The sequence below is a fragment of the Drosophila mauritiana genome, chromosome X (genome assembly GCF_004382145.1).
Source record: "Drosophila mauritiana strain mau12 chromosome X, ASM438214v1, whole genome shotgun sequence".
Classification (NCBI taxonomy): domain Eukaryota; kingdom Metazoa; phylum Arthropoda; class Insecta; order Diptera; family Drosophilidae; genus Drosophila; species Drosophila mauritiana.
In genome coordinates this window covers 1,692,911-1,716,846 of record NC_046672.1, presented here as the reverse complement: position 1 = coordinate 1,716,846, position 23,936 = coordinate 1,692,911, and the positions used below count along the sequence as shown (strand labels likewise).

Sequence of the window (23,936 nt, the reverse complement as noted above, 5' to 3'; positions counted from 1 at the left end):
CCCATGGCATCCACCGGTGTCTTAGCGCCATGGATTTGCGAACGAGGGCTCGACTCCTTTGGAAATCACTCACAAAGGTGTCCAAATGCATGGAACAACGCATGTGGAGCCAGGGCCTCTTATGTCCAAAGTTCCTTTTTTTTTACTGTACCATGCAACGCCGCTCATTGTTTGCGTGCACTCTTTGCAGGATACTACGCAACCGGAGAGTCATGCACTTCCCATGCATCCACTAGCTGCAGTGCAGCAGCGCCGGAATGTTGGCCGCTGGCAGCAGTGAGATCACTGACTTTGGGCCACACTCGCGCCAACTAACGGCTGGCACCACGCCCAAACGACCCCACAAGGCCAGCAGCCACCGTCCTGGTTCTGGTACTGGTCCTGGCCCAATGACAACTGGTGGCACCAGCTCAACCAGCGGTAACGGAAACAGCGGTGGGGCTCTAAACGCCCTTCCCACGACGAAGGTCGGGAGCGGAGGAGGCGCCATGTCCGCCACAACGGTGACTGCGACGACGGGGAAGGCCACTGTCAGCCATGGCCATGGTCATGGCCACGCTCTGGGGCGCAGCGAGGCGAGGAGCGGTCGGAGCGCTGCAGCTGGACGCTCCAATGTGGACGGATTCGTTGGCGGAATCGAGACGTACTTGGGCCTCATCGGGTGGCGAAAAAAGTGCCTGTATACCCTGCTGCTGCTGCTGATGCTGCTCATCATCACGAACCTGGTGCTCACCCTCTGGATACTCAAGGTGATGGAGTTCTCAACGGTAATTGCCACTCAGCCACTGGGCCCCCGAACCCGAACCTAAAACACTCACCACTCCGCTTATCGCTTTCAGGAGGGCATGGGGCAGCTCAAAATCGTACCCGGTGGCATACAGTTGTCCGGACAAGCGATAATTATGGACATGCTGCGCGCCTCCACAATCCGTTCGCGGCACGGCCAACCCATCTCCATAGGTGAGTGCGAGTCGCGTTCCCGTGGAGCGCCTCCGGCATTATCGAGCGATTAGGTGGCACCTCAACGGTGTCGCAGTTGTGCGGACATCCCCTGTTCGGATTCCTATTAATATTCATTTTATAAATTTGCAACCTTCATGCTTCTTTCGCACACTTCACACATTCCACACAATTCGCACCCCACTCAGCTGGTTAGATCGTGGTCACGCCTTGATGAGCCATCGCCTAGGATTCGGGGGTCAGGGCTCAGAGGCACCCATGGGATGGCCGCTGATGAACTTCCTCCGCAAATGTCAAAGTCATGGGGGCCGCCCGCCACATGCTGCCTCCGATGACTGAGTGCATGCGGCTGAGTGGCCGAATGGCGGGCAACTGGACGACTGGATGGCTGGGTGGCTGAATGACTGAATGGCATCATCCAGTGCATGTTTAATGAACTGCGCTGCCGGCCGCTATTATGCAGCCTCCGAGGAGCATCGGCAGGCCCATTTGTTTTCCCGTGCTTGAGGGCAAGTGCATCGGGCTTAAACATTCATGGCACAGGTGGACAGGAGGTTAGCTGGTTAGGTGGATGGGTGTGGACATGGCCAGGCGCACGGTTGGGGATGGTCGAGGACAAATGTGTGCCGGTGCCAGTGAAGACATAAATCAACAGATATCAAGCGTGCTCAGCACAAGGGCACGACCAGGAGCCAGAAATCAGGAGCGCTAAGCGTCGGTAAATGAGATCGGGGCTGTTGCTCCGCTTGCCCCACTTGCCCCACTTGCCCAACTTGCTCCACTTGCTCCGCCTTGAGCAGCAGCCAAGATGTACAATTACAGATAAGCCATATGAAGGCAAGAGCTGAGAAGACTGATGCCATTTCCCAGGGACCTTCGTCCATGTGTCGACAGCAAAATGTTACCAAAAAGCAGCAGAGCATTTCCCGCAGCGATAAGCGACAACCGCAGATACGTGCGCGGAAGTGGGCGGTGGGTGCTGGGTGCTGGGCGCTAGGTGGTCCAGATGGACGGATACGGATACGAATCCCGACTAGGACTGAGGGATGGTCGATGGGCGACGGGTGACGGGTCACGGCGGAACACAGCCACCTGGCGGGGCTGTCAGCGAGGGCTGATAGCTGATAGTTGATAGCCAAGAGCGATGGCCATGCACGACCCAGCTGAGACAATGGAGGAGAGCGGAGCCTGAGTTTTGATTTCCGTTTCCGGCGACTTGTAACATGCTATCTTAACCAGATGAGCACGGGTGCCCACTTTCAACGCCTCTGCGGCTGTTTGGCGTTGTGTGTTCACTCATTTATATTGCAATTACTGCTTAAATTACCCGCATTTGTCACACACACTCACTGCAATCCTCATCCGGAGCATATGTATTTTCCGTGTATCTATACCTATTTCTTGCCCTCGACAGAGTCATCACGTAACTTTTCAATCAATACACGTGATCCGAATGGCATGATTGAGAATCATTTATTCCTGGGACACGATAAGTTCGAGTGCCTGTCGGCGGGATTTCGCATAAACGACACCAACGGACGCAGCCTGTTCTCCGTGAACCGCGATGAAGTCACCATCGGAGCACATGCCCTGCGGATCGACGGCGAAGGTGGCGCCGTCTTCCGGGAATCCGTGCAGACGCCCCATGTGCGGGCCGAGCCCGGCCGAGAGCTGAGGTAAGTACTGAATGTGGATGTGAGTGGATGTCGAGCCACGTCCTCTGGTTGAGCCCGGGAGACTCTGGTGATTGCCAGCAGGAGGCAGGAGGATGGTACAATGGGAGAAGGGAAGGGCCCGAACGATCTGCCAACGGAGGAGTGCCAAAGCCATGGCCAATTAAAGTAAATGAAATCGAAAGCCAATCTACTGCAGTCCGGTGTTGAAATTCAATGACTGTAATAAATTTTGCAGGAATTCGTTGCCAGCAACGGGCAGCATCCAAGGCACGCCATGTTGTGGCATATTAGTCGTTCTTGGATGGAGTTCGGTGGGGAAATCTGAGAAATAAAAAATTAAAAGCAAACCAAACACTCGGCTACGCTCGTGCTCGCCCTCGTGGGTCTCTGTCAACGTCACCTTTGCGGTAACAAAAACAACGCCAGGCCCCCGCCCACGCCCACGCTCCCGCCCCCGCCACCGCCCATTCCCAGCTGGTGTAGTGGTGTTCGGGGTGCACTGCAGCTGCACCTCCACTGCATCCAGTGGCACCACACCACACCGATGCCACCTGTATAGGTGTCGGTATTCAGCTCACTGAGCTCACGCGGGCAGCGAAAATATTTATACACATTTGTCAGAATGTACACAAACGTTGGCAGTGAATTAAAAAGCGCTACAGGGGCCAGACATTTTTTCCTGTACGGCTAACGCCAGAATCGGACTGCGATTGGGATTGGCACTGGGCGGCAATGGGTGGCACTGGATGGCACTGGATGGCACTGGATGGCACTGGATGGCACTGGGATCGGGATTGGGATGGCAGTCTCTTGCATTATGCCCATCCATCAGCCCATCTGTCCGCGTGGGCGAGTATGTGTACACATGGACCATTAACAGGATCGGCGGCTTGTAATAACATTTTCATTGACAAATTTGATGATAGCTGCCTGTTGGTTCATGAAAATTACAAATTGTCTGCCGCCAGATACACAGGCAAACATTTCAGTTGACGAGGCGACAGCGATGTCAGCGCAAAGTCATATCAGCCATTCAAATTGAAATTGCAATGTTTTCAAGGCACTGCACCAATTGAGAGACTTTCCGTTTCATTAGGCCAGGGCGTTCTGGTGAGGGGGCTCCCAGTCCCGAATCCCGAATCCCAAATACCGAATCCTGCATCCTGCATTCAGCATTCACGATTCAGCATTCTGCACTCACTAACCGAGGTGCCGGCACAACACTTCCCTCCTGATTTAATTACAGACTCGAATCGCCCACACGCCAATTGGAGATGACGGCGGCCAAGGACATCAATTTGCAATCGCGGGCAGGAGGCATAGAAGTCGTGGCCCTGGAAGACGTCAAGTTCCGAGCCCTCGATGGGAGCGTAAGTATGATTGAACGCTAGCAGCGTAGACTGAAAGCCAGATGGCGTGGTGGTGAGTGGGTAGTAGTAGCGTAATCACTTGTCCTCCGTGTGCTCTTCTCGATGCAGCTGCGCCTGGAGTCCTCCAAGATACTTATGCCCAACCTGAGGACGGCCCAGCCGCCCATTCTGGGCACAGCCCAAAGCAGGGATCACATGCATCGTGTCTTCCAGCTCTGCGCCTGCTCCAATGGCAAGCTTTTCCTCGCGGCACCACACTCCATATGTGCCGGCGATGATTCCACGGTCTGCAGATGATTGCACGACTCGGCGCGCTGGCAGTCCACATCCACATCGTCCACATCCGATAGATCCCGATCCCGATTCCGATTTCGATCCGATACGGATACGAATACGGACACTGATTAAGGAGCTGGGTCTCCGGAGTTCTGACAGACCGGTATGCAAGTATGCGATTCATGGCGAAACGCGGAGCAGACCACAGCCATAGCCACACCCATACGCACACGTTCATGTTGAGTTATTCATATGCTGACTGGAACATAGGACGGTATACCGTATACCGTATATGATATACCATATACCCAATTAGTGCAAATCACTCACACACACACATATAGTATATGATTAGCCAGGCGTACGCGTACATCCTGCGTTCATAATCGTACATAATCGATCATACCCCCACACACTGTCGAGGGAATTGTACCCAAACTCGAAGGACAAAATCAAGAGCTTCTTAGACACTTGGATGTTGTGTACTAGTATAACGAAGGGCATTTCGGAGACATAGGCATAGTACCCATAGACCTATATAATATCACCAAGTCAACTAACTACTAATGGATTAAACAAATAGACAGATATGATGTCATAGTCAAAAGTAGGATGCCGTCAGAGTTGAGTCGAATCTCACATCAGTATTGGCGTTACTTCTATACCCCTCAGAAATCAGATTGAACGAAACTCGGTTATAGTTCAGTTTTGGTAGAAATCGCCACACACAGCTCGCCTTATACAAAGAAAGTATTTCTACTAGGTTTCGATTATGAATATACTCGTACGTTTCTTTTTACAACTCGGTTTTATAAATCAGTAATCATGGTTATTCTTTATAATTGTTAAATCTGACCCGATTCCACAAAGCAGTCCAGAGATATTGTACATAAGACTGTCCAACTCATAGAACTCCAATACTGCATCATCATAGCATCAATCTCAGTACTATACGAATACGAAAACAAATACAAATACTGAATACAAACTGAATAGGACGTACTCATAACCGTATTCATGTAGATAATATCGCGGACAACCAATGAAATTTAGAAAATGTTTATACGATATCTACATACTACGATCAGAATATCCAAAATCCGAAGCACACCGCTGGTATCAAACACAATACGAAGACAATGAATATCATCCAATAAGTCGCAAGAGCTATTTATACCTATACTAGATACAGATATTAACAGAAATTCGAGTATGAGTATCAATATGAATACAGAAATAAATATGGGTAAATGAGTTTGAATATGGCTATGGATATAAATACGAATATAAATAAAGAATATAAATATGATTATAATTATAAATATGAATATGAATATGAATAGAGTTGAATATGAAATTGCCGTTGAATTTGTCAGGTGCGGAAGCACTGATATATAGATATATATATATAAATAAATGAATGTATATGTATATGTATCAGTATGTATGTACACCAAATGCAAATGCTTTTAAATGGACATTAAGTATAATTTGTTGTTAATTTTTTTTAGCACGATTAGGAAACATAAAACGTAATATAGGGAAAATACAGAATCATATATCACATATATTGTAATACAGCAACATACTTACAACAAATACATGCGTAAAGAACAAACTAATCGCCCCAATCAATTGATAAGTGAGAAGATATAGTAAGTCGGGCGGGAACAACAACAACAACTCCTCCGCCTGCAATTGGTTGGACATACGGATTTTTAATTCGACGGCTAGGATTGTGCGCACTTTTTCCAGCAAAGCGCTCAAACGAGGACTCAAGCCGAGTGCTCGTTGGTTGACGCCTTCTAGCGCCACTTGGATGGAGCCGTGGAGCAGAGTGATTCAAGTGCTTTGTGGGTGCGTCTAAGCGAAAGTCTCCGTCGCCGAGGACGCCACGCTGACGATGACATGGCCACCAGACCAGATAGGCCCTGCGCGCCCAGCCCTGCCCAACCCATCCCAGCCCAGCAGCTGCAAATGATGTGGTCGTGGTCGCAGTCGTGGTCTTGGCTTCGTCCTTATCCTCGTCGGCGTTGTGGGAGTTGCCGACGGGAAGTACGACGGCACACGACGAATCCTCGGGCGCCTAAATTGAGTTACTCTCCGAGTCAAGGACTTTGAGGCTTTGAGCCGAAATCGAGCTTGGCCCACACAACCAGAAGCTTTGCCAGCAGTCGAGTTTGCCGCGCGCGCGGCAGTCAGTTCAATTGGAAAGCTCCAGGACGGGATCCCTTGTGACCCAGCCTAGCCCTTGCACTGGGCTAGCAAGTGGCAGTCGCTGCCAGGATTAGGGGATCCTATTTCGTATTCCGTATTCCATATGCCGTACTCCATACTTCACGACCATCCAACGAGCAGCGATGCCGGCGGAAGAAGTACAACAGGGTGCGATGGCGCACTCGGCGTTATATTTAGTAGTCTATTAATATTCAAACAGGCTCTTTTGTACTTTTCCTCCTCATTGACGCGCTCGTCTACCGCTGTCGCTCTTTTTGTCAAGCATACGCCCCGTTGTACGACCCTCACACGTGGCCATGTAATCACATAAAATTTTCTAATTACCGCCCTAACAAGCACACACGAGTTTTCCAAAACTGACAGCTAGGAAGTAACTTTCGCGACTCTTCCATTTTGGCAGCCCTTGCCACTTGCCACTCTGGCACACTCTGCCACACTTTGCCACACTTTGCCACACTTTGCCACATTGCCACTTGTGCGTTTTTAGCCCTGAGCACATGCATAGTTTAAATTTCAATGCATAACTCAGCCGCTGTCTTAAGCCGTCCTAAAATTTAAATGAAAACACCTTGCGGCGCCATATGTGAGCGGCCATAAATTCAGCAGGCCACCGCCGACTAGACCCATCCGTTCGCCCTTCCTGGGCGAGCTTAACGGCAGGAGGGGATGGAAATGGGCTACGAGCTTACACTCCCACCCCTCCACAGAGGATAGGTGTTCCGGGGGGTGGACGCAACAGTTAGTTAGTTAACGATAGCTAAAATGGGTGTAAACCTGCGCCAAGCTGACAAATTAAGTATGCATGAAAGTGTAGTGTGTGTGTTCGTCCTCGCATACACACACACACACTTAAGTGACTTAAGGGAAGGGGGGAGGCATTTCTTTCACGTTGCAGTTAATAGGATTTGGCTGGAGAGTGGAATGAAATTAATTGTTTCATTTGTTTATAAAACGTTCAAGTCACTGCTCTTGCACCACTGTTGGCAGCGAGGTGTGCGTGTGTGCACGTTTCCACGACTGTATGTGTGTGTGTGGGTGGATGGGTTGTATGGGTGTGCGGTGTGTGCGTGTTCGGGCGTAGGGATCTTTAGGTGCATACCTTAACTGACGTTTAAGTGGGCAATTAGGCAAAGCTGTGTAATGTTTTCATCGTTAAGGACGTACGTTGCACAGCCAGTTGGAACGTGCCCCCGCCCATCCGCTGCAAGGTCGGATTGCTTTTTGGCCACCTTTTGAGCCCGCTTTTGACTCACAGCTCACTCACTCAGTCAGTCAGTCAGTTGGGCACTGCTGACCCACCCAGGGGCAGGTCACTCCAGCCAACCCGACAGATTGATCTGGGCAACCACTTCGACGGGTTGGCGGCCTATCTGGAACTTCGTCCAACAACACTCCTCGGAGATGGAGCAGTTGGAAAAACTCATATTTCCCGGGAGACCGGCTGCAGCCTGTCGTTGCCTCAACCATTTATTAACTTATTAAATTACACACATCCGCACAGGTTGCCAAGTCTCGAGGAGGCTGGAACCTGCATCAGGGTGGAGATGGTTAATTTATTTGCATGCAAACAGACGAACTTGCTGGCAACTTGCAACGACCATCGAATGAGTACGAGCGTACTCAGGCTGCTTCCACTGCACCCTCTGTATCCCCCGGAACAACTGGAACCTTGGAACCAACCGGTCCTGGGCCACCTACTTTATGGAGCTGGGCATTTAAGAAAGCCAAGAAGTAGTTGCTGTCGACGTCGGCTCGGCTTCGGTATTTGTGTCTTATCTGCCGCATCTCAGTGGCAGGAACGGGGTCGGTCCAAGCGACTAAACGAATTTATGTCGTAATGAATGTCGGTTGCCACATATCTGCGTGTCTATCTGCGCTTTATGCACAGTTCAGCACTTCTTTCTCCCAGCACACGAGTATCCGCACATCCTTATTGCATTGTGGCATTACCGTTTAGGGAAATTTAATAGTTATTCAAAGCGCCGCGAAGGGGCATGGGGCCAAATGTGGCGCAGTCCGCTTATCGGCGAGACTTTTGGAAAATGATTAGTGGCAGCCCCGCCCGTTCGACTCCTGCAGACTCGGAAAAGCTACCAAGGCGTCCAGCTGAGCGAGCCGAGTGCTAAACTGCTCCCAAACCCAAATCCAAACTGGGTAAATTACGAGCTGTTCACTTTGTGCTCAAGAGTTTCCCTGTGGGTTAACTCATTTACAATATTCTACTGCCCTTCCCGTGCGAAGGTTACATTCACCCCCACACAACTTGTACAGCTCGTTTGAGGATACCAGCAAATCGCTACACTCCACTTCGCGTAGAGCGTATCCTGGGTGCGCATTGCCGTTGTCCTTTTTCGGATCCTGTCTCTTCTCTCCTCGCGACGGCTTTTTTACGAGCTGTTGCCGGTGCTGCCCGCTATGCGCGGGTGCGTGTTAACAGGCAATTAAATCCGAATTACAATTTGCCCCCTTCTGCAGCCCCATCAGGTACGCCCATGTGTGTGTGTGTGTGTCGGGTTGTAATCGCAAGTTCCCTTCCGTTCAGGAGTTAAGCGGCAGGTGTGCCAAGCGCCACGCTGCTCGTTGCGATCCGGACACCAGTGCCACTTTCAGGCCACCTCCCTCCTCCTCCTCCTCCTCCTCCTCCTCGCTCCTCGCTCCACGCTCATTCCCATTCCCAATCCCAGTCGAAAGGCAAGCTTGATAAGGCTGGCAAAGTTCAAGAAGCCAGTTGGCTGTTAGCAGTTGGCAGGACTTGGTGCACCGTTTGGTGGCCAACTGGATACACGTGCCAATTAAAGATAAATTTTAATTGCCGCCACAGAATGGAGAATGGAGATTTATGGCTTAGGCATTAACCGAGCAAATCGGACTCGTTTATCGGCCGCCTTTAATTGAATCGAACGAACACACACGCACACACTTACATCTTAGCAGCCCCATACCCTGCCCCATAATCGAATTTCCAAATGGTCGAGAATCAGCATTTGGGCTAGAATGTGGGAGTGTTAGACCGCAGAAAGTTGGCCCAATTGAATTTGGTTGGCTTAATGCGATGGCAACTTATTCAAACCGAATCAAATGTGACTGCTTTTGAAGGGCAAACACGGGTCGAGGTGCTCAAAGTGCCCATACCCTTCTTGGTCTGTCAAGTTTTATATTCCTTTCCAGTGAACTTAAAGAAAATAGAGAATTGGATTGGAAAGATAACTACTGTCATGTGTGTATGTACTTTACGGACCCTCCGACTCCAGTTGGTGACAATTGTGATATTTCTTACATTAGCACAACTCGTATGTAGTTTATATTACTTTCAAAATATTTTAGCCCTTTGCAATTGGGAACAGTGTAGCCTAGGAGCACAAATACGTGTTTAAAACACCCCGGTGGCGCGACAAAATGTGGGCTTACCATATCACCACCATATCATTACCATGGGCGCAAATGAAGCCATTTCGCCATTCAGCTCGAACTCCTCCCAGCAGCGAAGAGGCGGATGGGAGTGGGTGGTGCTCCACTGCGGTGTTGTGTGCAGACCCAACTTAATCCTTTTGTGAACAAACATACGCTCTTTAGCCTCTGCTGACCGAGCCGGTCCCCCATCCCGTCCTGGTCTTGAATCTGGTCCGGATTCCGAGGCAGAACTGGTCCTGGCTCCGCTTCTGTTTGTGACTCGCGCGGCAGAGGTGACGCGGGGCGGATAGTGAGGGGCGTTGCAAAAAGTGTGGCAAGCGGAAATCAAATGAAAAACTCGTGCGTCGCCCCAAAAATGGCACACACAAATAGTATAAAACAAAATAAAATAAACTTTTCCGAACGCATTTCTATTGTCAGCGGCACAGTCTCAGTCTTCGCCGTAGTTGTAGCCGTGGCTTTCGCTGGGCGGATGGGCGTATGGGCTCCTCGCTGAATGGCGAAAACTTTCCTGGTGTGCGGGTGCCCTGCCCGGCTTTTGTTTGTTGTTCTCGGTTCCCAGTACCCAGCTCCCAGTTGCCAGCTTGCAGTTACCAGTTCTCTCGGCAAGAGCGTTTGTTTTCTTTTCCTTTCCCTTTATTACGTATTTTATTTTTTAGCAGTGGCAGTGGCAGAACCAGAACCAGAACCGTTCACTTCATTTGCCTACACGGCCGGGCCAAGAAGCACTTTGCATGGCTGGCAAGGCGGGAGGGGATGGCGTTACTGCGGCTGTTCCTGGCACAGCCCAACAGGATCAGGGAGGCGGAGGAGCAGCTCAGGAGCAGCAGGGGTAGCAGGGGCAGCAGCACCACCACTGGCGAAAGGACAAACTTTTGTCGCTTGGTAATGATGGCATTTTGGCATTGCCGTTGTTATTGTTGTTTTAAAGTTTCGTGCACACAAGTTTAAACAAAGCAGCCGCCAGTCCCATAAACAGTCGACAGGCGTTGTGTTCATGGGTCAAGTCAAGCAACAGTCATCCAAGCGGAGGTCGTGGCAGGGAAGGAAGGGCATCCTCGCCAGCAGCAGCAGCAGCAGCTGCAATCGCATCAAGTATACGCCCCATTGCGGCGAGAAGGAAAGAATCGCATTGAGCAATAGAATGTAATAGTGCCCAATGAGGCCTGCGCCATGACTGGCCACGGATTGTGTCTCTGCGTCCTGTCTTGGCACTGGGGCCCTGTTATCACTTAATTGAAAACATAAAACCGGTGGTCATTAGTGCAGGAAGCCCTGCTAATCGGCTTTCGCCCCAGCACAATACATGCTACACAGTACATAACTTTTGCTTGTCCCCATGCGAATGGCGAATAATTTGCCACACAAACGTTCAAATTAACCGACGCCTCGGTCAGAAGTTCCTTGTAGTTCCCGATCTTATCGACGCAACCACGCGGCACACGAGCTGCACGCTCCAATGAACTCCGGCTCCGTGATTTCGGGGACCTTGGTGCTTCCACTGGCGCGCTGGACCAGCGATAAGGGTCATAAGCAATGCTTATGGGGTTAGCTAGATAACACATAATTGTGTCCAATGTTACGGCAAACTTTGCAGTTGCAAAACAGCATGACCAGCGGGTCAGCGGATGATGGGCTTCGGTCCTGGACCAGTCCAGCTGCAACTGCTAGCTTCTGCAACATCATTCCCCTTCAATGGACGGATCATCTGCTGACAACTTGACTCATTTATGCGATGAGATTGGTTGAGATGAGATGAGAGGCGATGGAGTGGAATGATGGGAGCGTAATGACGTAACTGCCGGATCGCCGTCAAGTCTTAAAACGCGTTTAATTTGTTTCCCAAGAATTCGCACAAAGCGCGCCAACTTGTTTCGCCTCCGTTCCTCTGCCTCCCTGACTGACACAACTTGACGGAGGACGGCACTCCGGAAAACCCTTCCCCGCCAACAATACTCCTTGGAAGGAGTACTCAACCCCATCCCCATGCCCATTTTTATGAACTCTTTGGCGTGGCCTGGGCGCGTTATCTCCGATTGCGAGTCAAGTTCGCTGGCACGCTTAATTACCGACGGCGAGGACCCAGTCTCCTGGCCATCCATCCCCTGGATAACCGACAGTCGAAAAATATGCTGTGACGTCATTTGGCTTCAATTAAAATAGCTGAGGATTGCATGAGGATTTTTAATTAAAATTTACTTTGTAAATTATACGTTCAGAGGGATCTAACCAGTGCGTGCTCCCACATCCCATTCACTCTTTACGTCTGACTGTTTATCGTTAGCCGTGTTTCCCCAACCCCGTAAGACGTTTGCCATTTTAGGCAGAACCAAGAGAAATATCGAATCCTGGAGTGCCGCCCTACACTGTCCATATGCAGTACTACGAGTATCAGAGCTGGCAAGTGAAACTCCTCGATTTATACATATATGCTATTTATGGACGTGCTTTGGAGTCCCGAATGGAGTGGTCAGACACTAGGAGCACTCACTGCCCATCGGGAGGAGCTCGGCACTGGACTCGGAGCCATAACAATTAATGGACTCTGAGGCACGAACACGGAAATAGAGAAACACAGAAGCACAGTGCCACATACATACATACATAGATATGTACATATGTACATGCAGATGTTTCAAAGTTGTCCTATGCCGGGCATAAATTGCTTCTGCCATGGCATACCATTATGGTCGGGGCTGTCGTCGATGCTTTTGTTTTGGCTGTCGACGCTTATTTGTCCATTGAATTTACAGGCGAAAATATCTGTTTATTTGCGCATGTTGAATATAAATAAATAATTGCCAGTCGCCGATACAATTTATGCATATTTCGGTATAATAATTTTATTGCAAATTAAATCGTCGGCCAATTGCAGCAATTAATGGCTAACTAGTCGGCGTTGTTAACTTTCGGCGGAGAATGGAGGCGATGGGTGAGATGTAGATGGGGGCCAAGCACGCACAGCTCACTCCTCGGATCGAGGTCCTGGAATTCCTGAAAATCCAGGAGATCCTGGGGCCATCTACTTGACTTTGCTAACCCAAGACCAACAGCTCGTTGTATCAATTGACAGCAAATAAAATTGTCAGTTGGCTGGCAAACATGGCAAACAGGCGGGCGAATAAACATGGGCCATGCGAGCAGAGCATTTAAGTGTCCAATTTTTAGGAACCACAAACATGACAGCACGAGAAAGACAAACAGCACGAAACAGCAACAGAAACAGAAGCACCAATGCCAATCGAACCAATGCCCCAACGTCCTGGCAATCTAAGCCGCACAGCTCGCAAACACGCAAACACAACGGAAAGAACGAGCTTGACAGCACGCCGAAGGAATATAATAATGATGATGGGTGGAGGGCTAGAGTGGGGGATCCAAACCATCGACCCATCCATTCATTCACCCAACCCAATCGAAACGGCGAAAGGTCGCCCATCGACAGACAGCCACTTACGTGGGTTAGATCACGCCGTGGAGGAGCTGGGGGTACGGAACCCGGCACCCGGCACCCGACACCCGGCATCCGGAATCCGGAATCCGGACCACTGTGTGCGTATAGTGAAACGTATGAGCACATTATCTACGTGTTTACATCCCAATTTGATTCCCCGATGATTGCCCTTCGCCCTCCGCCTCTTTGTTTTGCCCTGAAAGATTTGTTGGCAATTTCTTTAGCGTCCACAGCTCAATAAGCCGGAGTAGGAGACGGAGACGGAGACGGAGACGGATGCGAGAACCGGAGTCGGAGTGGTGTTGGGTCTGGCTGCTTTTCGATTTCCGTTAAACATCTCAGTGCTTCCTGCCCGCTGCTTAGTCACTTGCAGTCTTGGTAGTCTCTGGAACAGGCATCTGGTTGCTCCGCTCCACTTTTTCCACATTGTACAGCAGTTACTCAGTGCTCACTGCCCCGTCCGTCTTGCGACTTCCGTTCCGAGGTAGTCCTAATAACTGCTGATTGTGTGATTTCCCCTCCCAACCATGACGTCCAACCAACTTTGCCACCCGACGTGTTGCGTGCCCGCCCAGCCACTCCCCCTTCCACCTCACTGGCCATAGATATTATGGCCACAAACCAACAGCTCCAGCTCCAGCTCCAGCACCAGCACCACCTCCCCTTTTGCTGGCTGTCAGCGTTTCTGTTGGCATTGACCCTCCGGAGACCTTTTCGTACACTCATAAATGTCTTTCAATCATAATGTTTCAATAAGTCAAAATCGATTACGAACTTCATATGAAATTTATTGCACTTTCGCAAATATGACATTGACGGGTTGTGTGTGGTGTGGTGTGGTGTGGTGTGCTGTGCCGTGTGTTGTGTTGTGTGTGTGTCAGCGTGTGTACATGTTTACGACTGCTGTGTGTGCTGAGTGTGCTGTGTGTTTTTGGCCACATAAGAACAGCCGGATGATGATGGGTGGCCGTGAGCGGTAGGCGGTGGGTGGTGGGCGGTGGGCTGCATGGCATTGGCATTGGCATGGCCATTGCCACAGACTTCGCAGGACTTCAATCGGACGCGCGTGTGTACCGCACTCGTGGTTTGTTTATCGCAAGGTGGGCCGCAGTGGAAGTGGCCGCATGCACACGGCACACAAAATTGAATTTGCCGAAGGGGCAAAGTGCTTAAATATTTAGTTAAATGATTGACAAGGATTGCTCGACTGTATTGCCGTGGTCTGCCCACGTGGTGCAGCCATGGGCCCACCCATGGCCCACCCCCAAGCACATACATACATTTGTACATACATATGTATGCGCATATCTGCCCACTCCATTGACATTGACTGGTCGACTATTTGAATATTGACAAATTATTGACTGCTGAGCAGTGGGGCGAGTGAAAGGATTATCGCGAGATCCCCTTGGTTGACGGCAGTCAAAGCCCCGCCGATTAACGCATTGCATTCCATTTGCTGCCCGCCGCTATCTCTGAATCTTGCCAGCACCCACTGACCACATATCTTTTTATGAGCTGACGCTGACCCATTGCGCTCGCTGGAGCGGAAACCCGTTGCCCAGTCATGGCAGTCGGGTTGCGGGTGGGGTTGGATGTGGGTGTGGGTGTGAGTGTGGGGGTACAAATCCCCTGCCAAAAGATTCCCGCCGAAAGCCACAAGGACATCCCACACGCACGCATATGTACATATATGGGGCCAGGGTATGCCAGAGTTCGCTTGAGCAGCGCTTCTTTTGCATTTCCTTCAGAGTCGCCTTTGTGAGTGCATTTTATTTTCGCATTCGGTTGGAGTGGAGCACCTGGAAAGACGGGGGCATGGGGCAAGGGGCAAGGACTAGTGCTTAATCAAAATCATACGCGACGCTGCATCGCGACTGCAGTAGTGCAACAGCGGCAAACACAATAAGTCGTAAAGTGCGCCGCGCACTGACTGTTGCTGGCCAAAAGCTGGCAACAAGGACGATAATGCTCGTGGATCAGGAATGGGAATGGGAATAGGACTGGGAACGGGTGCGGGGCACTCATTATTTTGAAATTTTTAGCGCGCATTTCAGCGCCTTCCGCTTCCGTCGCCAGTTATGACACGGAGCAGGCCAGGATGGAGAATGGAGGTGGAGGAGGCAGCTCCATAAGAGAATTGAAAGAATACGCAGGGCGAGCAAAGGATACCATGGAGCAGATGCTTCCACAGAAGCCAGTGGCACAGGAGTGAGCGGAAAAGCCCGCAAGCTGGTTTAAATAACAATTTCGCGATAGCGGCTGCCTGACGAGCCAGGCAGCTAGGCAGCTGGAGCCGCAGGTGTGCATCACCTGCTGTTTGGCTTAATGAATGCGACATTATGCTGCTATGGCAGGCGAGCAGCTGGGGAGCCGCCAAAGTCCTTGGCGCGGATTAGTCCTGCCCTCCCTTCTCGATCCACCACCTCCAGCTTTTCATCTGGCCAACCACCTTGATTAGTATAATGCGCAATAATCGCTGAGCCAGCTCAGCTCAGCAAGGCTTTTCTCGGCGGCGAGCGCCAGTGAAAGTGAAAGTGAAAGGATTTTATTATTATTGCCTCGTTGGGGGCGAAACTAGAGCTGCATAATTACATCCGGGGATGGAGACTCGGCGCTGTCAGCAACTCGTCAGCCGGCTGGCCGCTGGGTATTCGGGTAGTTGGGTAGTTGGGTATTAAGGAGCCACAACAAACTGCGTCTGCTGGGGAATTAAAATGATAGCATTCTATTAGGAGGCCACCAACCACGTTCTCCTCCAGGTGTCGGCACTTTTCGGAAACGGGACCTCGTCCTTAATTAGAAGCTCTGGGTTCCATCATGGTGCCTGCACTTTAAAGTCATCGAGGGGTTATCGCATTCCGGTTGACAGTGTCTAAATTTATGTCTCGAGATGGTCATTAGCGCATAATCTGGCCAAGATCAAGATGGCCAACGATTCCCGTGCGGAGTCATTTTGCCCTTGATCAGTATGCTCGATAAGAGTATCGCGCCGAGGGCTAGCGCAGGATCATATAGGGCGAGTGCGTAGTCAAAATAATTGAAATGCCGAAAAATGGTCGCACGGACTGGGGCAGGGGTATAATCAAAGCAGTGCGGCTGGTGTCCAACAAAGTGGCAGGGCCAGCAATGATGGTAAAATGAGCAGGTCGTGCCTCTGGTGCATAAACAACAGCAGCAACAGCAGCGGAAAAGGGGCATGGGACGTCGTTAGGGTCATGACGCTGGATGCCACGTCTGCGGCAAACAATGCTGCTGCTTAGCCTCAACAAACAAACGCAAACACCGGCCATGAAAGTGGGTGTGTGTCCGTGTCCGTGTGTGTGTGGGTAGTCCGCTTGCATGGCGACTGGCTTCCGTTTCCTGTTTCGTTGTGCTTTCAACTCAACTCGAATCCTGTTTGCCGTTTAATTAGAGACACACACAGACTCACACTTGCCCGTAGACAGATGCACACACGCATACACAGACATAGCGAGGGACAGGTGGTGCCAGGACCCACCTCCTTGCGTTACGTCACTGCTCTGCTCTGCCATGCCATGTGTGTGAGGGTGGGTGTGTGGCTGTGCGGGTGAATGTGGATTGTGAGCGTATAACGATGTGGTAGGTAATCAGAAACTGCTTTTAATTATTCAAGGTTCCATTCTGATGAATGAAGACAACAACGATAACAGCGGCGACCAGCGCCAAACTGCGCAATAAAGGCCACAGTGAAACAGCAACAAATGGCAAAGAAACTGCCTCTTGTCCACGCTTTTCGCTCGGCATTAAGGCAGCAACAGAAACAACTCCAAAAACTCCAACTGACTGGCTGACTGACTGACTAACTGACTGACTGACTGACTGACTGACTGACTGAATGGCGTTCCACGAAAGGAGATTAAACATCACTGTGTGTCTGTGTGTGCATGTGTGCGGGTAGGTTTGCTGCTGTTTGATGTCGCTGCTGTCCTCCGTGGCAGCACTTGCTCCAGGTCCAGTTCCACCTCCCACTTACCCGCTCCCAGTGAAGCCGACTCGCCCACGCCATTTAAATGAGTGCATAAAAAAAGTGAAGCAACGACGACAGCGGCAGCAAAGGACGACAGCAGGAGCACTGACCACAACAAACGCAAATAAGTAACATGAAAAATGTCCATCGACGGTGGACGAGGGCAGCGGTCGAGTGCTGACTGACGGGTGTCCAATGGCGGTTGGCCAACAATAAGACGCAACGCAAATAATTTTAATGCACTAAAGCGGAGGAGAGTCCTGCAGGCCCGTTCATCGGCTCACCTATTCATCGGTTCATCTGGTCGCGTCTTCATCCGATCAGACTTTCATCTGCCTCTCTTGTTTATCTGCTTATCTGTTTATCTGCTTAACTGTCCGTATGTTTACCTGTTCACTTGATTACTTTTTCATTTATCAGCTCACCTCGTCATCCGTTCATCTGGTCGCGTGTTTATCCGATCGGATTTTCTGTTACTATGCTTATCTGTTCATCTGGCTACATTTTTCACCCATGCATTTGTTCACCTTGTAACCTGTTCACTTTTGTCACCTTTTCATCCGTTCACTTGTTCACTTCTCTCTATTTATGAGTAAAGACTAATTGATTCTCAATTCTGCGTGTGTGTACATAGCGGTCACCGTGGGTGCGAGGCAACCCAGCTGGCTAACTTACAGTCCCTGTAGCCCCAGCCCCACTCAGTGGGAGCGAAAAAGTATTTTGTCACGCTCGTTAAAGCAGCGAAAGTTACGGCTTCACCCGGGGCCAGCACTCGGTTTGGGGCAGGACAGAGTTGGCAAACAGGTCGCTTTAAGCGGGGTTCAGGTTGGGTTCGCTCTTTTTTAATGGGCGGCACATTGTGATCGTGATTGCGATTGCGGCGGTGTGAATGAGTATGAGAATGGGAATGGGAATGGAAATGGGATGTGGATGTGGATGTGGACGCGGATGTGATTATGTGCGTGTCCGTGAACCGTGGCCTTGCCAGCTTTTGTTGTTAATTCTGTTTACTTTAAAATGCCCAACTCCGCCTACGCCGACGTCGTCTGGACTGGCAAATATTTGTCGTATTAATGAATGCACGGGTTAATGTGTTTACATGCGGCCGCCCCGGCGTGGCGACGCCGCGGAGGCGCCACTGGGAAGGAGCAGGTGGGCCAGGGATTGCTGCGCAAGGAATGGATCTGGCGACGACAGCTATCAATTTTGCAAGCCGTGCGGCATTGAAAGACGACGCGCAGCACCAGAAGCGCTTTTTGTCTGCGGCTAGAAAATCAATAAGTTGTCCTTTGGCCGATGCGCATTTGGAGGAGGACGACTGCTCCCGAAAGGACGAATGCAGTGACAGATGCGCCAAGTGGTCGAGTAGTGGGGCAGTGGAGTCACGGATGCGACGGCTTTAACGACTGCCCGCAAATTACTTGGCCAGAGCTCATTGACCGTATTCGGTTTACTTTTACTCACTGCCGCAACAAATTATTGTACACATGAATTTCCACTTAAGGCCAATGAAAATGTTTTAACAATGCCCAACCAAGTGCCGGCGAGTGACGGCGGCGTGAGATGGCTGGGAAAGAGAGTAAACTGTTTTAAAATGTAAATTTCGCTAGCAAGCCGGCATTAAGGCCAATAAACAGAGTAAATGTGCCATTTAATAAATGCGAAATACGGCGAGCGAAAAAGAAATACGTAATACAAAATACAAAATACAATATACATCCCGGACGAGCTGGGAAGTATGTTGGCTAACGCCTTCTGAGAGCCAGATCGGCCAGACTGGGCCGTAGGCGGATTGGAAGTACGAGTGCCTGCCAGCCATCCGGCCAACCAGCTATCCACCAGCCCGCCCATCCACCCATCCACCCATCCACCCATCCACCCATCCACCCATCCAGCCATGCAGCCATTCAGGCAGCCAGAGAAAGGCAATAAGTTAAATTGAATTAAAAACAAATTAATTAAATCCCTCCTGAAAATGTGCAAACGGGCCTGGCCGAGCAAAGTTGCCTGGTTCGACCGAGGACAGAGAAGCGAGGATCGAGGAGCGCGGGTCGGGAGGTGCGCCTAATGGTGCACGATGCGAGGCATCTTTTATTGCTGCAGGGTATGCGAGCGGCGGCGGCCTTGGAGCCCGATGGATGCTCGAGTGGAGGGCCTGCATAATTAGCTAACATATTTTGGAGCCCAATTTGCGGCGCACCTGATGCGACCTGAGAGTCATTTGCAGGCTGGCATCAATCATGCGGCCCTGACACTCCGCCGCATAATTACGAGTGCCTCCCAGCAAGACAATGGACCGGTGATCACGGGGAGAAAACTAATTCCACTAATAGGACTCATAAAAAGGATAACACGCAGTGGATAATGGCAGCGAGACCTTCATTATTGGAAATGCGGCTCACGTATGTATTCAATTACTTGTTCAACAGGCTCCACTCCATTCTATCCCATTCCACTTTACTCCGCTCCACTCTTCTCCTCGGAGAGTTCACTTGGCTCCCACTTCCATCATCCATCGGAGGTCGCGGGTCCTGCGTCCTTCGTCCTTCCTGCTCCCTGCTCCATCCTCCATGCTCCGTCGTCTGTCGTGGTTGGGCGTCCATGAGACTCTTTGGATTGCGATTGTTCGAGAGGAAATCATATTTTCTGTTATTGTGGCAAAATGAGATTATTAAATGGGTTTTGGGTAAAACCCAATAAGGCGCCGGGCTGGTCCGGTTCGAATCAAAACAGCAGACGGCGGAAAGTAAACAGTAAGCCGACACCGGGCACTATTCCAAGGGCAGGAGCGTGGGAGGAGCAGGACTTGGAGCAGGGACCACGACAACGACAACTGTCTGCTCGTGAAAGTGTAATGGGAATGGCAATGGGAACGGGAACGGGAACTGGATTGGGAATGGGAATCGGAATGGGTTGTGGTGTGGCGCGTACGTGACATGTATAGAGTGCTTCCAAATATATGTATGTATATATAGTAGTAGGCATGCACGTGTGGCTGGCCAGGAGCCATGAGCTGGCCGCGTCCGGCATCTTCGGATGAATTTTCAAGGTTCATTTGTTGACTCAAACTAACAATGCCGGAGTTCAAGTTGTGTCTAAGCCGGGCCAGCTGGCTTACTGTCTGCAGCAATTTGTAACCATTTACTGATGGGTGGTGGCCCACTACTGCCTTCCCACCCAGCAGTATCTGTTGCTCTGCCGGCGCAATATCAACTGCCAAGTGGAAATTCGGAAAAGGTGGAAGAAGGCGTTCTCGGCACGTTCAGCTTGTCCTCGCAATCGGGCCATGATTATATATGTACGAGTATGTGCGGCTCCTTGGCAGCTTGGGTTTGCTTTGGAATTCAATAAATATTTGAGACCCGGCGCTGGAGTCGTTATGACACTTGGCCGAAGCCCGGCTAACTGACCTTTAACCCCTGGGCGGCCACCCTGCCAACAATCAAATTGGCATCCGCATCCTCGCACCTCGCACCACGCAGCCTCGTTAATTGTGGACGGAAATTGGCGTCAAGAGCCAAATGTGCAAATTGCACTTCAATTGTCTGGCTGCAAACAAACGCAGATGAAAGGCGAATCATCCAGACTGCGATCCGGCGATTCCCGGCGGGGCGTTGCAACGGCCTCCTGGGTGAAGATGGAAGTCAAGCTGGAGATGGGTCTGTGTCGCACGTGAGTGGGCTAATTTGAGCTGTCCGAGATATTGCGCCAGCATCACGCCCTCACGCGTTCACCTCTGACCCACAGAAAAAGTTGGGCGGAGCAGCAGAAGGGGCAGCTGTTTGAGGGTGTGGCCAGAGGAGCAAGTGAAGCTAGTGAAGCGAGTGCAGCGAGAGGCAACACACAAAATCTCACAAAGCTCAGGGAGGCTGGCGGTGCAAAGCTTATGCAAATTATTCTGCAATGAGCCGCCAGCGAACATGTATTTGAACGTGCGGGATTCGAGCTAGGAAATGCTGGGAAATCCTTGGGAAATGCGAAATGGATGTCATCCTGGCACGCCACCCCGCGGCACCTCTGGCTACCCACCTTGCAATGTTGCAGCGTAAGTTGGTGGCGGTGCAAATTAAAATTCAAGCAACGACAGCGCGACGTATGGAAAACATTTGCATTTGCAAGCTCCTCCATCTTATTCTCCGTGCTCCTGTCTTCCGGTCTCGCTGGCCCGCGCCCTCCTGCCCTCTCTCCTGCCTGGCCTGCGCCTGCTCCAGCCGTGGAATCAACTCTTGGGTTGACTTCTGCTACACCTGCGGTGTGTTCGAAGTGTCGAAGGCATGTCTGAATGTCCTGGCGGCTGCACGACGACAAACACAAACGGCTGATTACAAACGAAAATTGAAAATCTTAAGCACTGGCATATTGAATACGGCAATCGGGTCATGACTGGGGCGTTTCGCAGGAATGGGTCCACCTCCACCTCCGACTCTCGCTCCAGTTCCAGCTCTGTCTCCACCGCCACCTCAGCCGCAATCGGAAGCCCAAACTTTATTTCCAGCAGCTGTTTAGACTATGAGCCACGTGTGCCTTCATTTAAGTCAACTGTCAATGTTTTGTTTTCCGTTGGCTTCCTTTGGTTTTCCCCCCGAAATGATGTCATCACTGCTCCTTGCTCCTTGGTCCTTGCTGTTGCCCCGATTCAGTTTCAGATTCAGATCCAGATACAAATACAGCTACAGCTACATATACAGATGAAAATACAGATAGAGATACAGATACAGATACAAATACAGATGGAGATGGAGATTCGTGGCAGTTGCCTAGAACACAAAGATAAAGTCAAAATTGTGTCGAAAGTCGCAAGTCGAAACTGATTCTGGTGCCGTGCATATTAATGAGCGGGCGAGATCAAACAGCTTGGCCCGGCTTATGCTGGAGTTCAATGTGGGAAGCTGCCACGGCTGCAGCGGTGGGACAGAGGACGCGCCGTCTCCATCATCATCATCCCAGGGCAGCCAGCGAAAAGTAATAAAGTGGCGGTTAAATTAAATTGTGCAGATGTATCGATAAAGCTTTACGAGCTCCACAGGACGACAGGAGGAGTTGACGTGGATGCATGAAATAGATATTGGTCTAGGCAGATTCTTGCAACAGATTCGATTCTTGCCAAGTGCAATTCGATCGGATACCAATAGATAGTAGCTTGTTGCTCTCCATTTGATTGGGATGTGAGTGGGGAGTGAGGAGTACGGTGTGGGTTGTGGGATGTGGCCGAAATAACTGATTAAAATGTTGGCCACAAAACGTATTAACATGTCGGCTCCAGAAGAACAATTCGGCGGTGACGACAGCCGAGGGGACACCCCAACGTCACGAAGGGATCGAGGTAGTGACATGGGAACAGGGAAAGAAAACAGAGCCGTGGAAACATTGAAACGCAGGGGCAAACAGACAAAACAAATAAGCCAAGCATAAAAGTTTATATTGCGGTCTATGATTCACTCCCAGTCAGCCATCCAGCCAGTTGGGCTGTGGATGTGGACGTGGATGTGGATGTGGATGCCGAGTGGCTTGGGGAACACGATGGGACAGCGGCTTGGACCGGCCTCTGCGGTTGCCTCTTGTTGGGCCACAAACCGTAGCTGCCAGGCCATCTTTGCCGGTGGCACAGCTGCAGCCGGGCCATTCAAAAATTTTGACATTTTGCGTTGGATGCGTCGCCGTGGCCTCCGCGTCCGTCTCCATCTCCACTCCGTTTCCGAGTTGCTCCTCCGGCGGCTGCCTGTTTACACTGAAGTACATGGTGGCATGGTGGCGGCCCGGCAGAGCAAATGAGTCATAGGTTGGCTCCTTGGGTCCCTGGCAGACTGTTCGAAACCCATTTACTTAATGGATATAATAAATTTTTCTACAAATTGAAACTCGTAATTTCCATTGTTCTCGCGCTGCTTCCTTTGCTCCTGCGTCTTGGTGCCCTTTTATCTCCGCCTCGAGGACAACGACGTCCTGGCTCTGAGTTGTTTTGGGCCGGTGGTCCGTGCGGTCCTTGTGGCCTTGCCAAATTTCAGATGGCTCGCCCCATCCAGGTTCTCCTCCTGCAGTTGCCTTCAGCTCAAGCGTAAAACTACTTGTAATTACGTTAAGCATTGTGGCTTCAGTGGCCGTGCTCCGTCTTCCATCTTCCATCTCGCATCGTCCCACGGCGTCTCCCCACATGTGCCACTCGCATCAACTTACAGACTTACAGCACTCGGATTGGCCGTGTCGAATTTGTTAGGCCAAAACGACCACTTAACCCGTTGACACTGACAAGTATGGAGGGCAATGCGGGGCTGTGGCGGCTTCAAGCCGTTTGATTGAGGATCCCGGGGATCTCGAGTCGAGTCGATCCCCAGCCCTGGATCTCCACAAGCTCGTTCTGGCCTGGCAGCTGTAATTTGTAAGAGGGATGAGCATCAGTTATGTAGGAATTAGTGCCGGTAAAACGTAATGTCCTTAATTCGCTTTAAACAAGCACTCACACACACACACACACAGGAGGAGGGGGCAGGACCCAACGGTCCCAAGGAAATGTATATTTTCAGCTCCTTGCGGGCCCCCGACTTAATGTCTGGCTTCATAAA

General features: G+C 50.7%; 1 protein-coding gene across 4 annotated transcripts in view; it reads left to right on the top strand.

Moving 5' to 3' along the window:
• LOC117148782 (delta-sarcoglycan) overlaps positions 1–5,917 on the top strand; it is a 30,976-nt gene extending 25,059 nt beyond the window's left edge. For all 4 annotated transcript variants that reach the window (XM_033316391.1, XM_033316387.1, XM_033316388.1 and 1 more), the window contains exons 2-6: positions 191–767; positions 840–960; positions 2,375–2,636; positions 3,883–4,006; positions 4,115–5,917. In XM_033316391.1, coding sequence (XP_033172282.1) covers positions 258–767; positions 840–960; positions 2,375–2,636; positions 3,883–4,006; positions 4,115–4,303 — 1,206 coding nt within the window. In that variant the 5' untranslated portion in view covers positions 191–257 and the 3' untranslated portion in view covers positions 4,304–5,917. The remainder of the gene's footprint in view (positions 1–190; positions 768–839; positions 961–2,374; positions 2,637–3,882; positions 4,007–4,114) is intronic.
• The last annotated feature ends 18,019 nt before the right edge of the window (positions 5,918–23,936 follow it).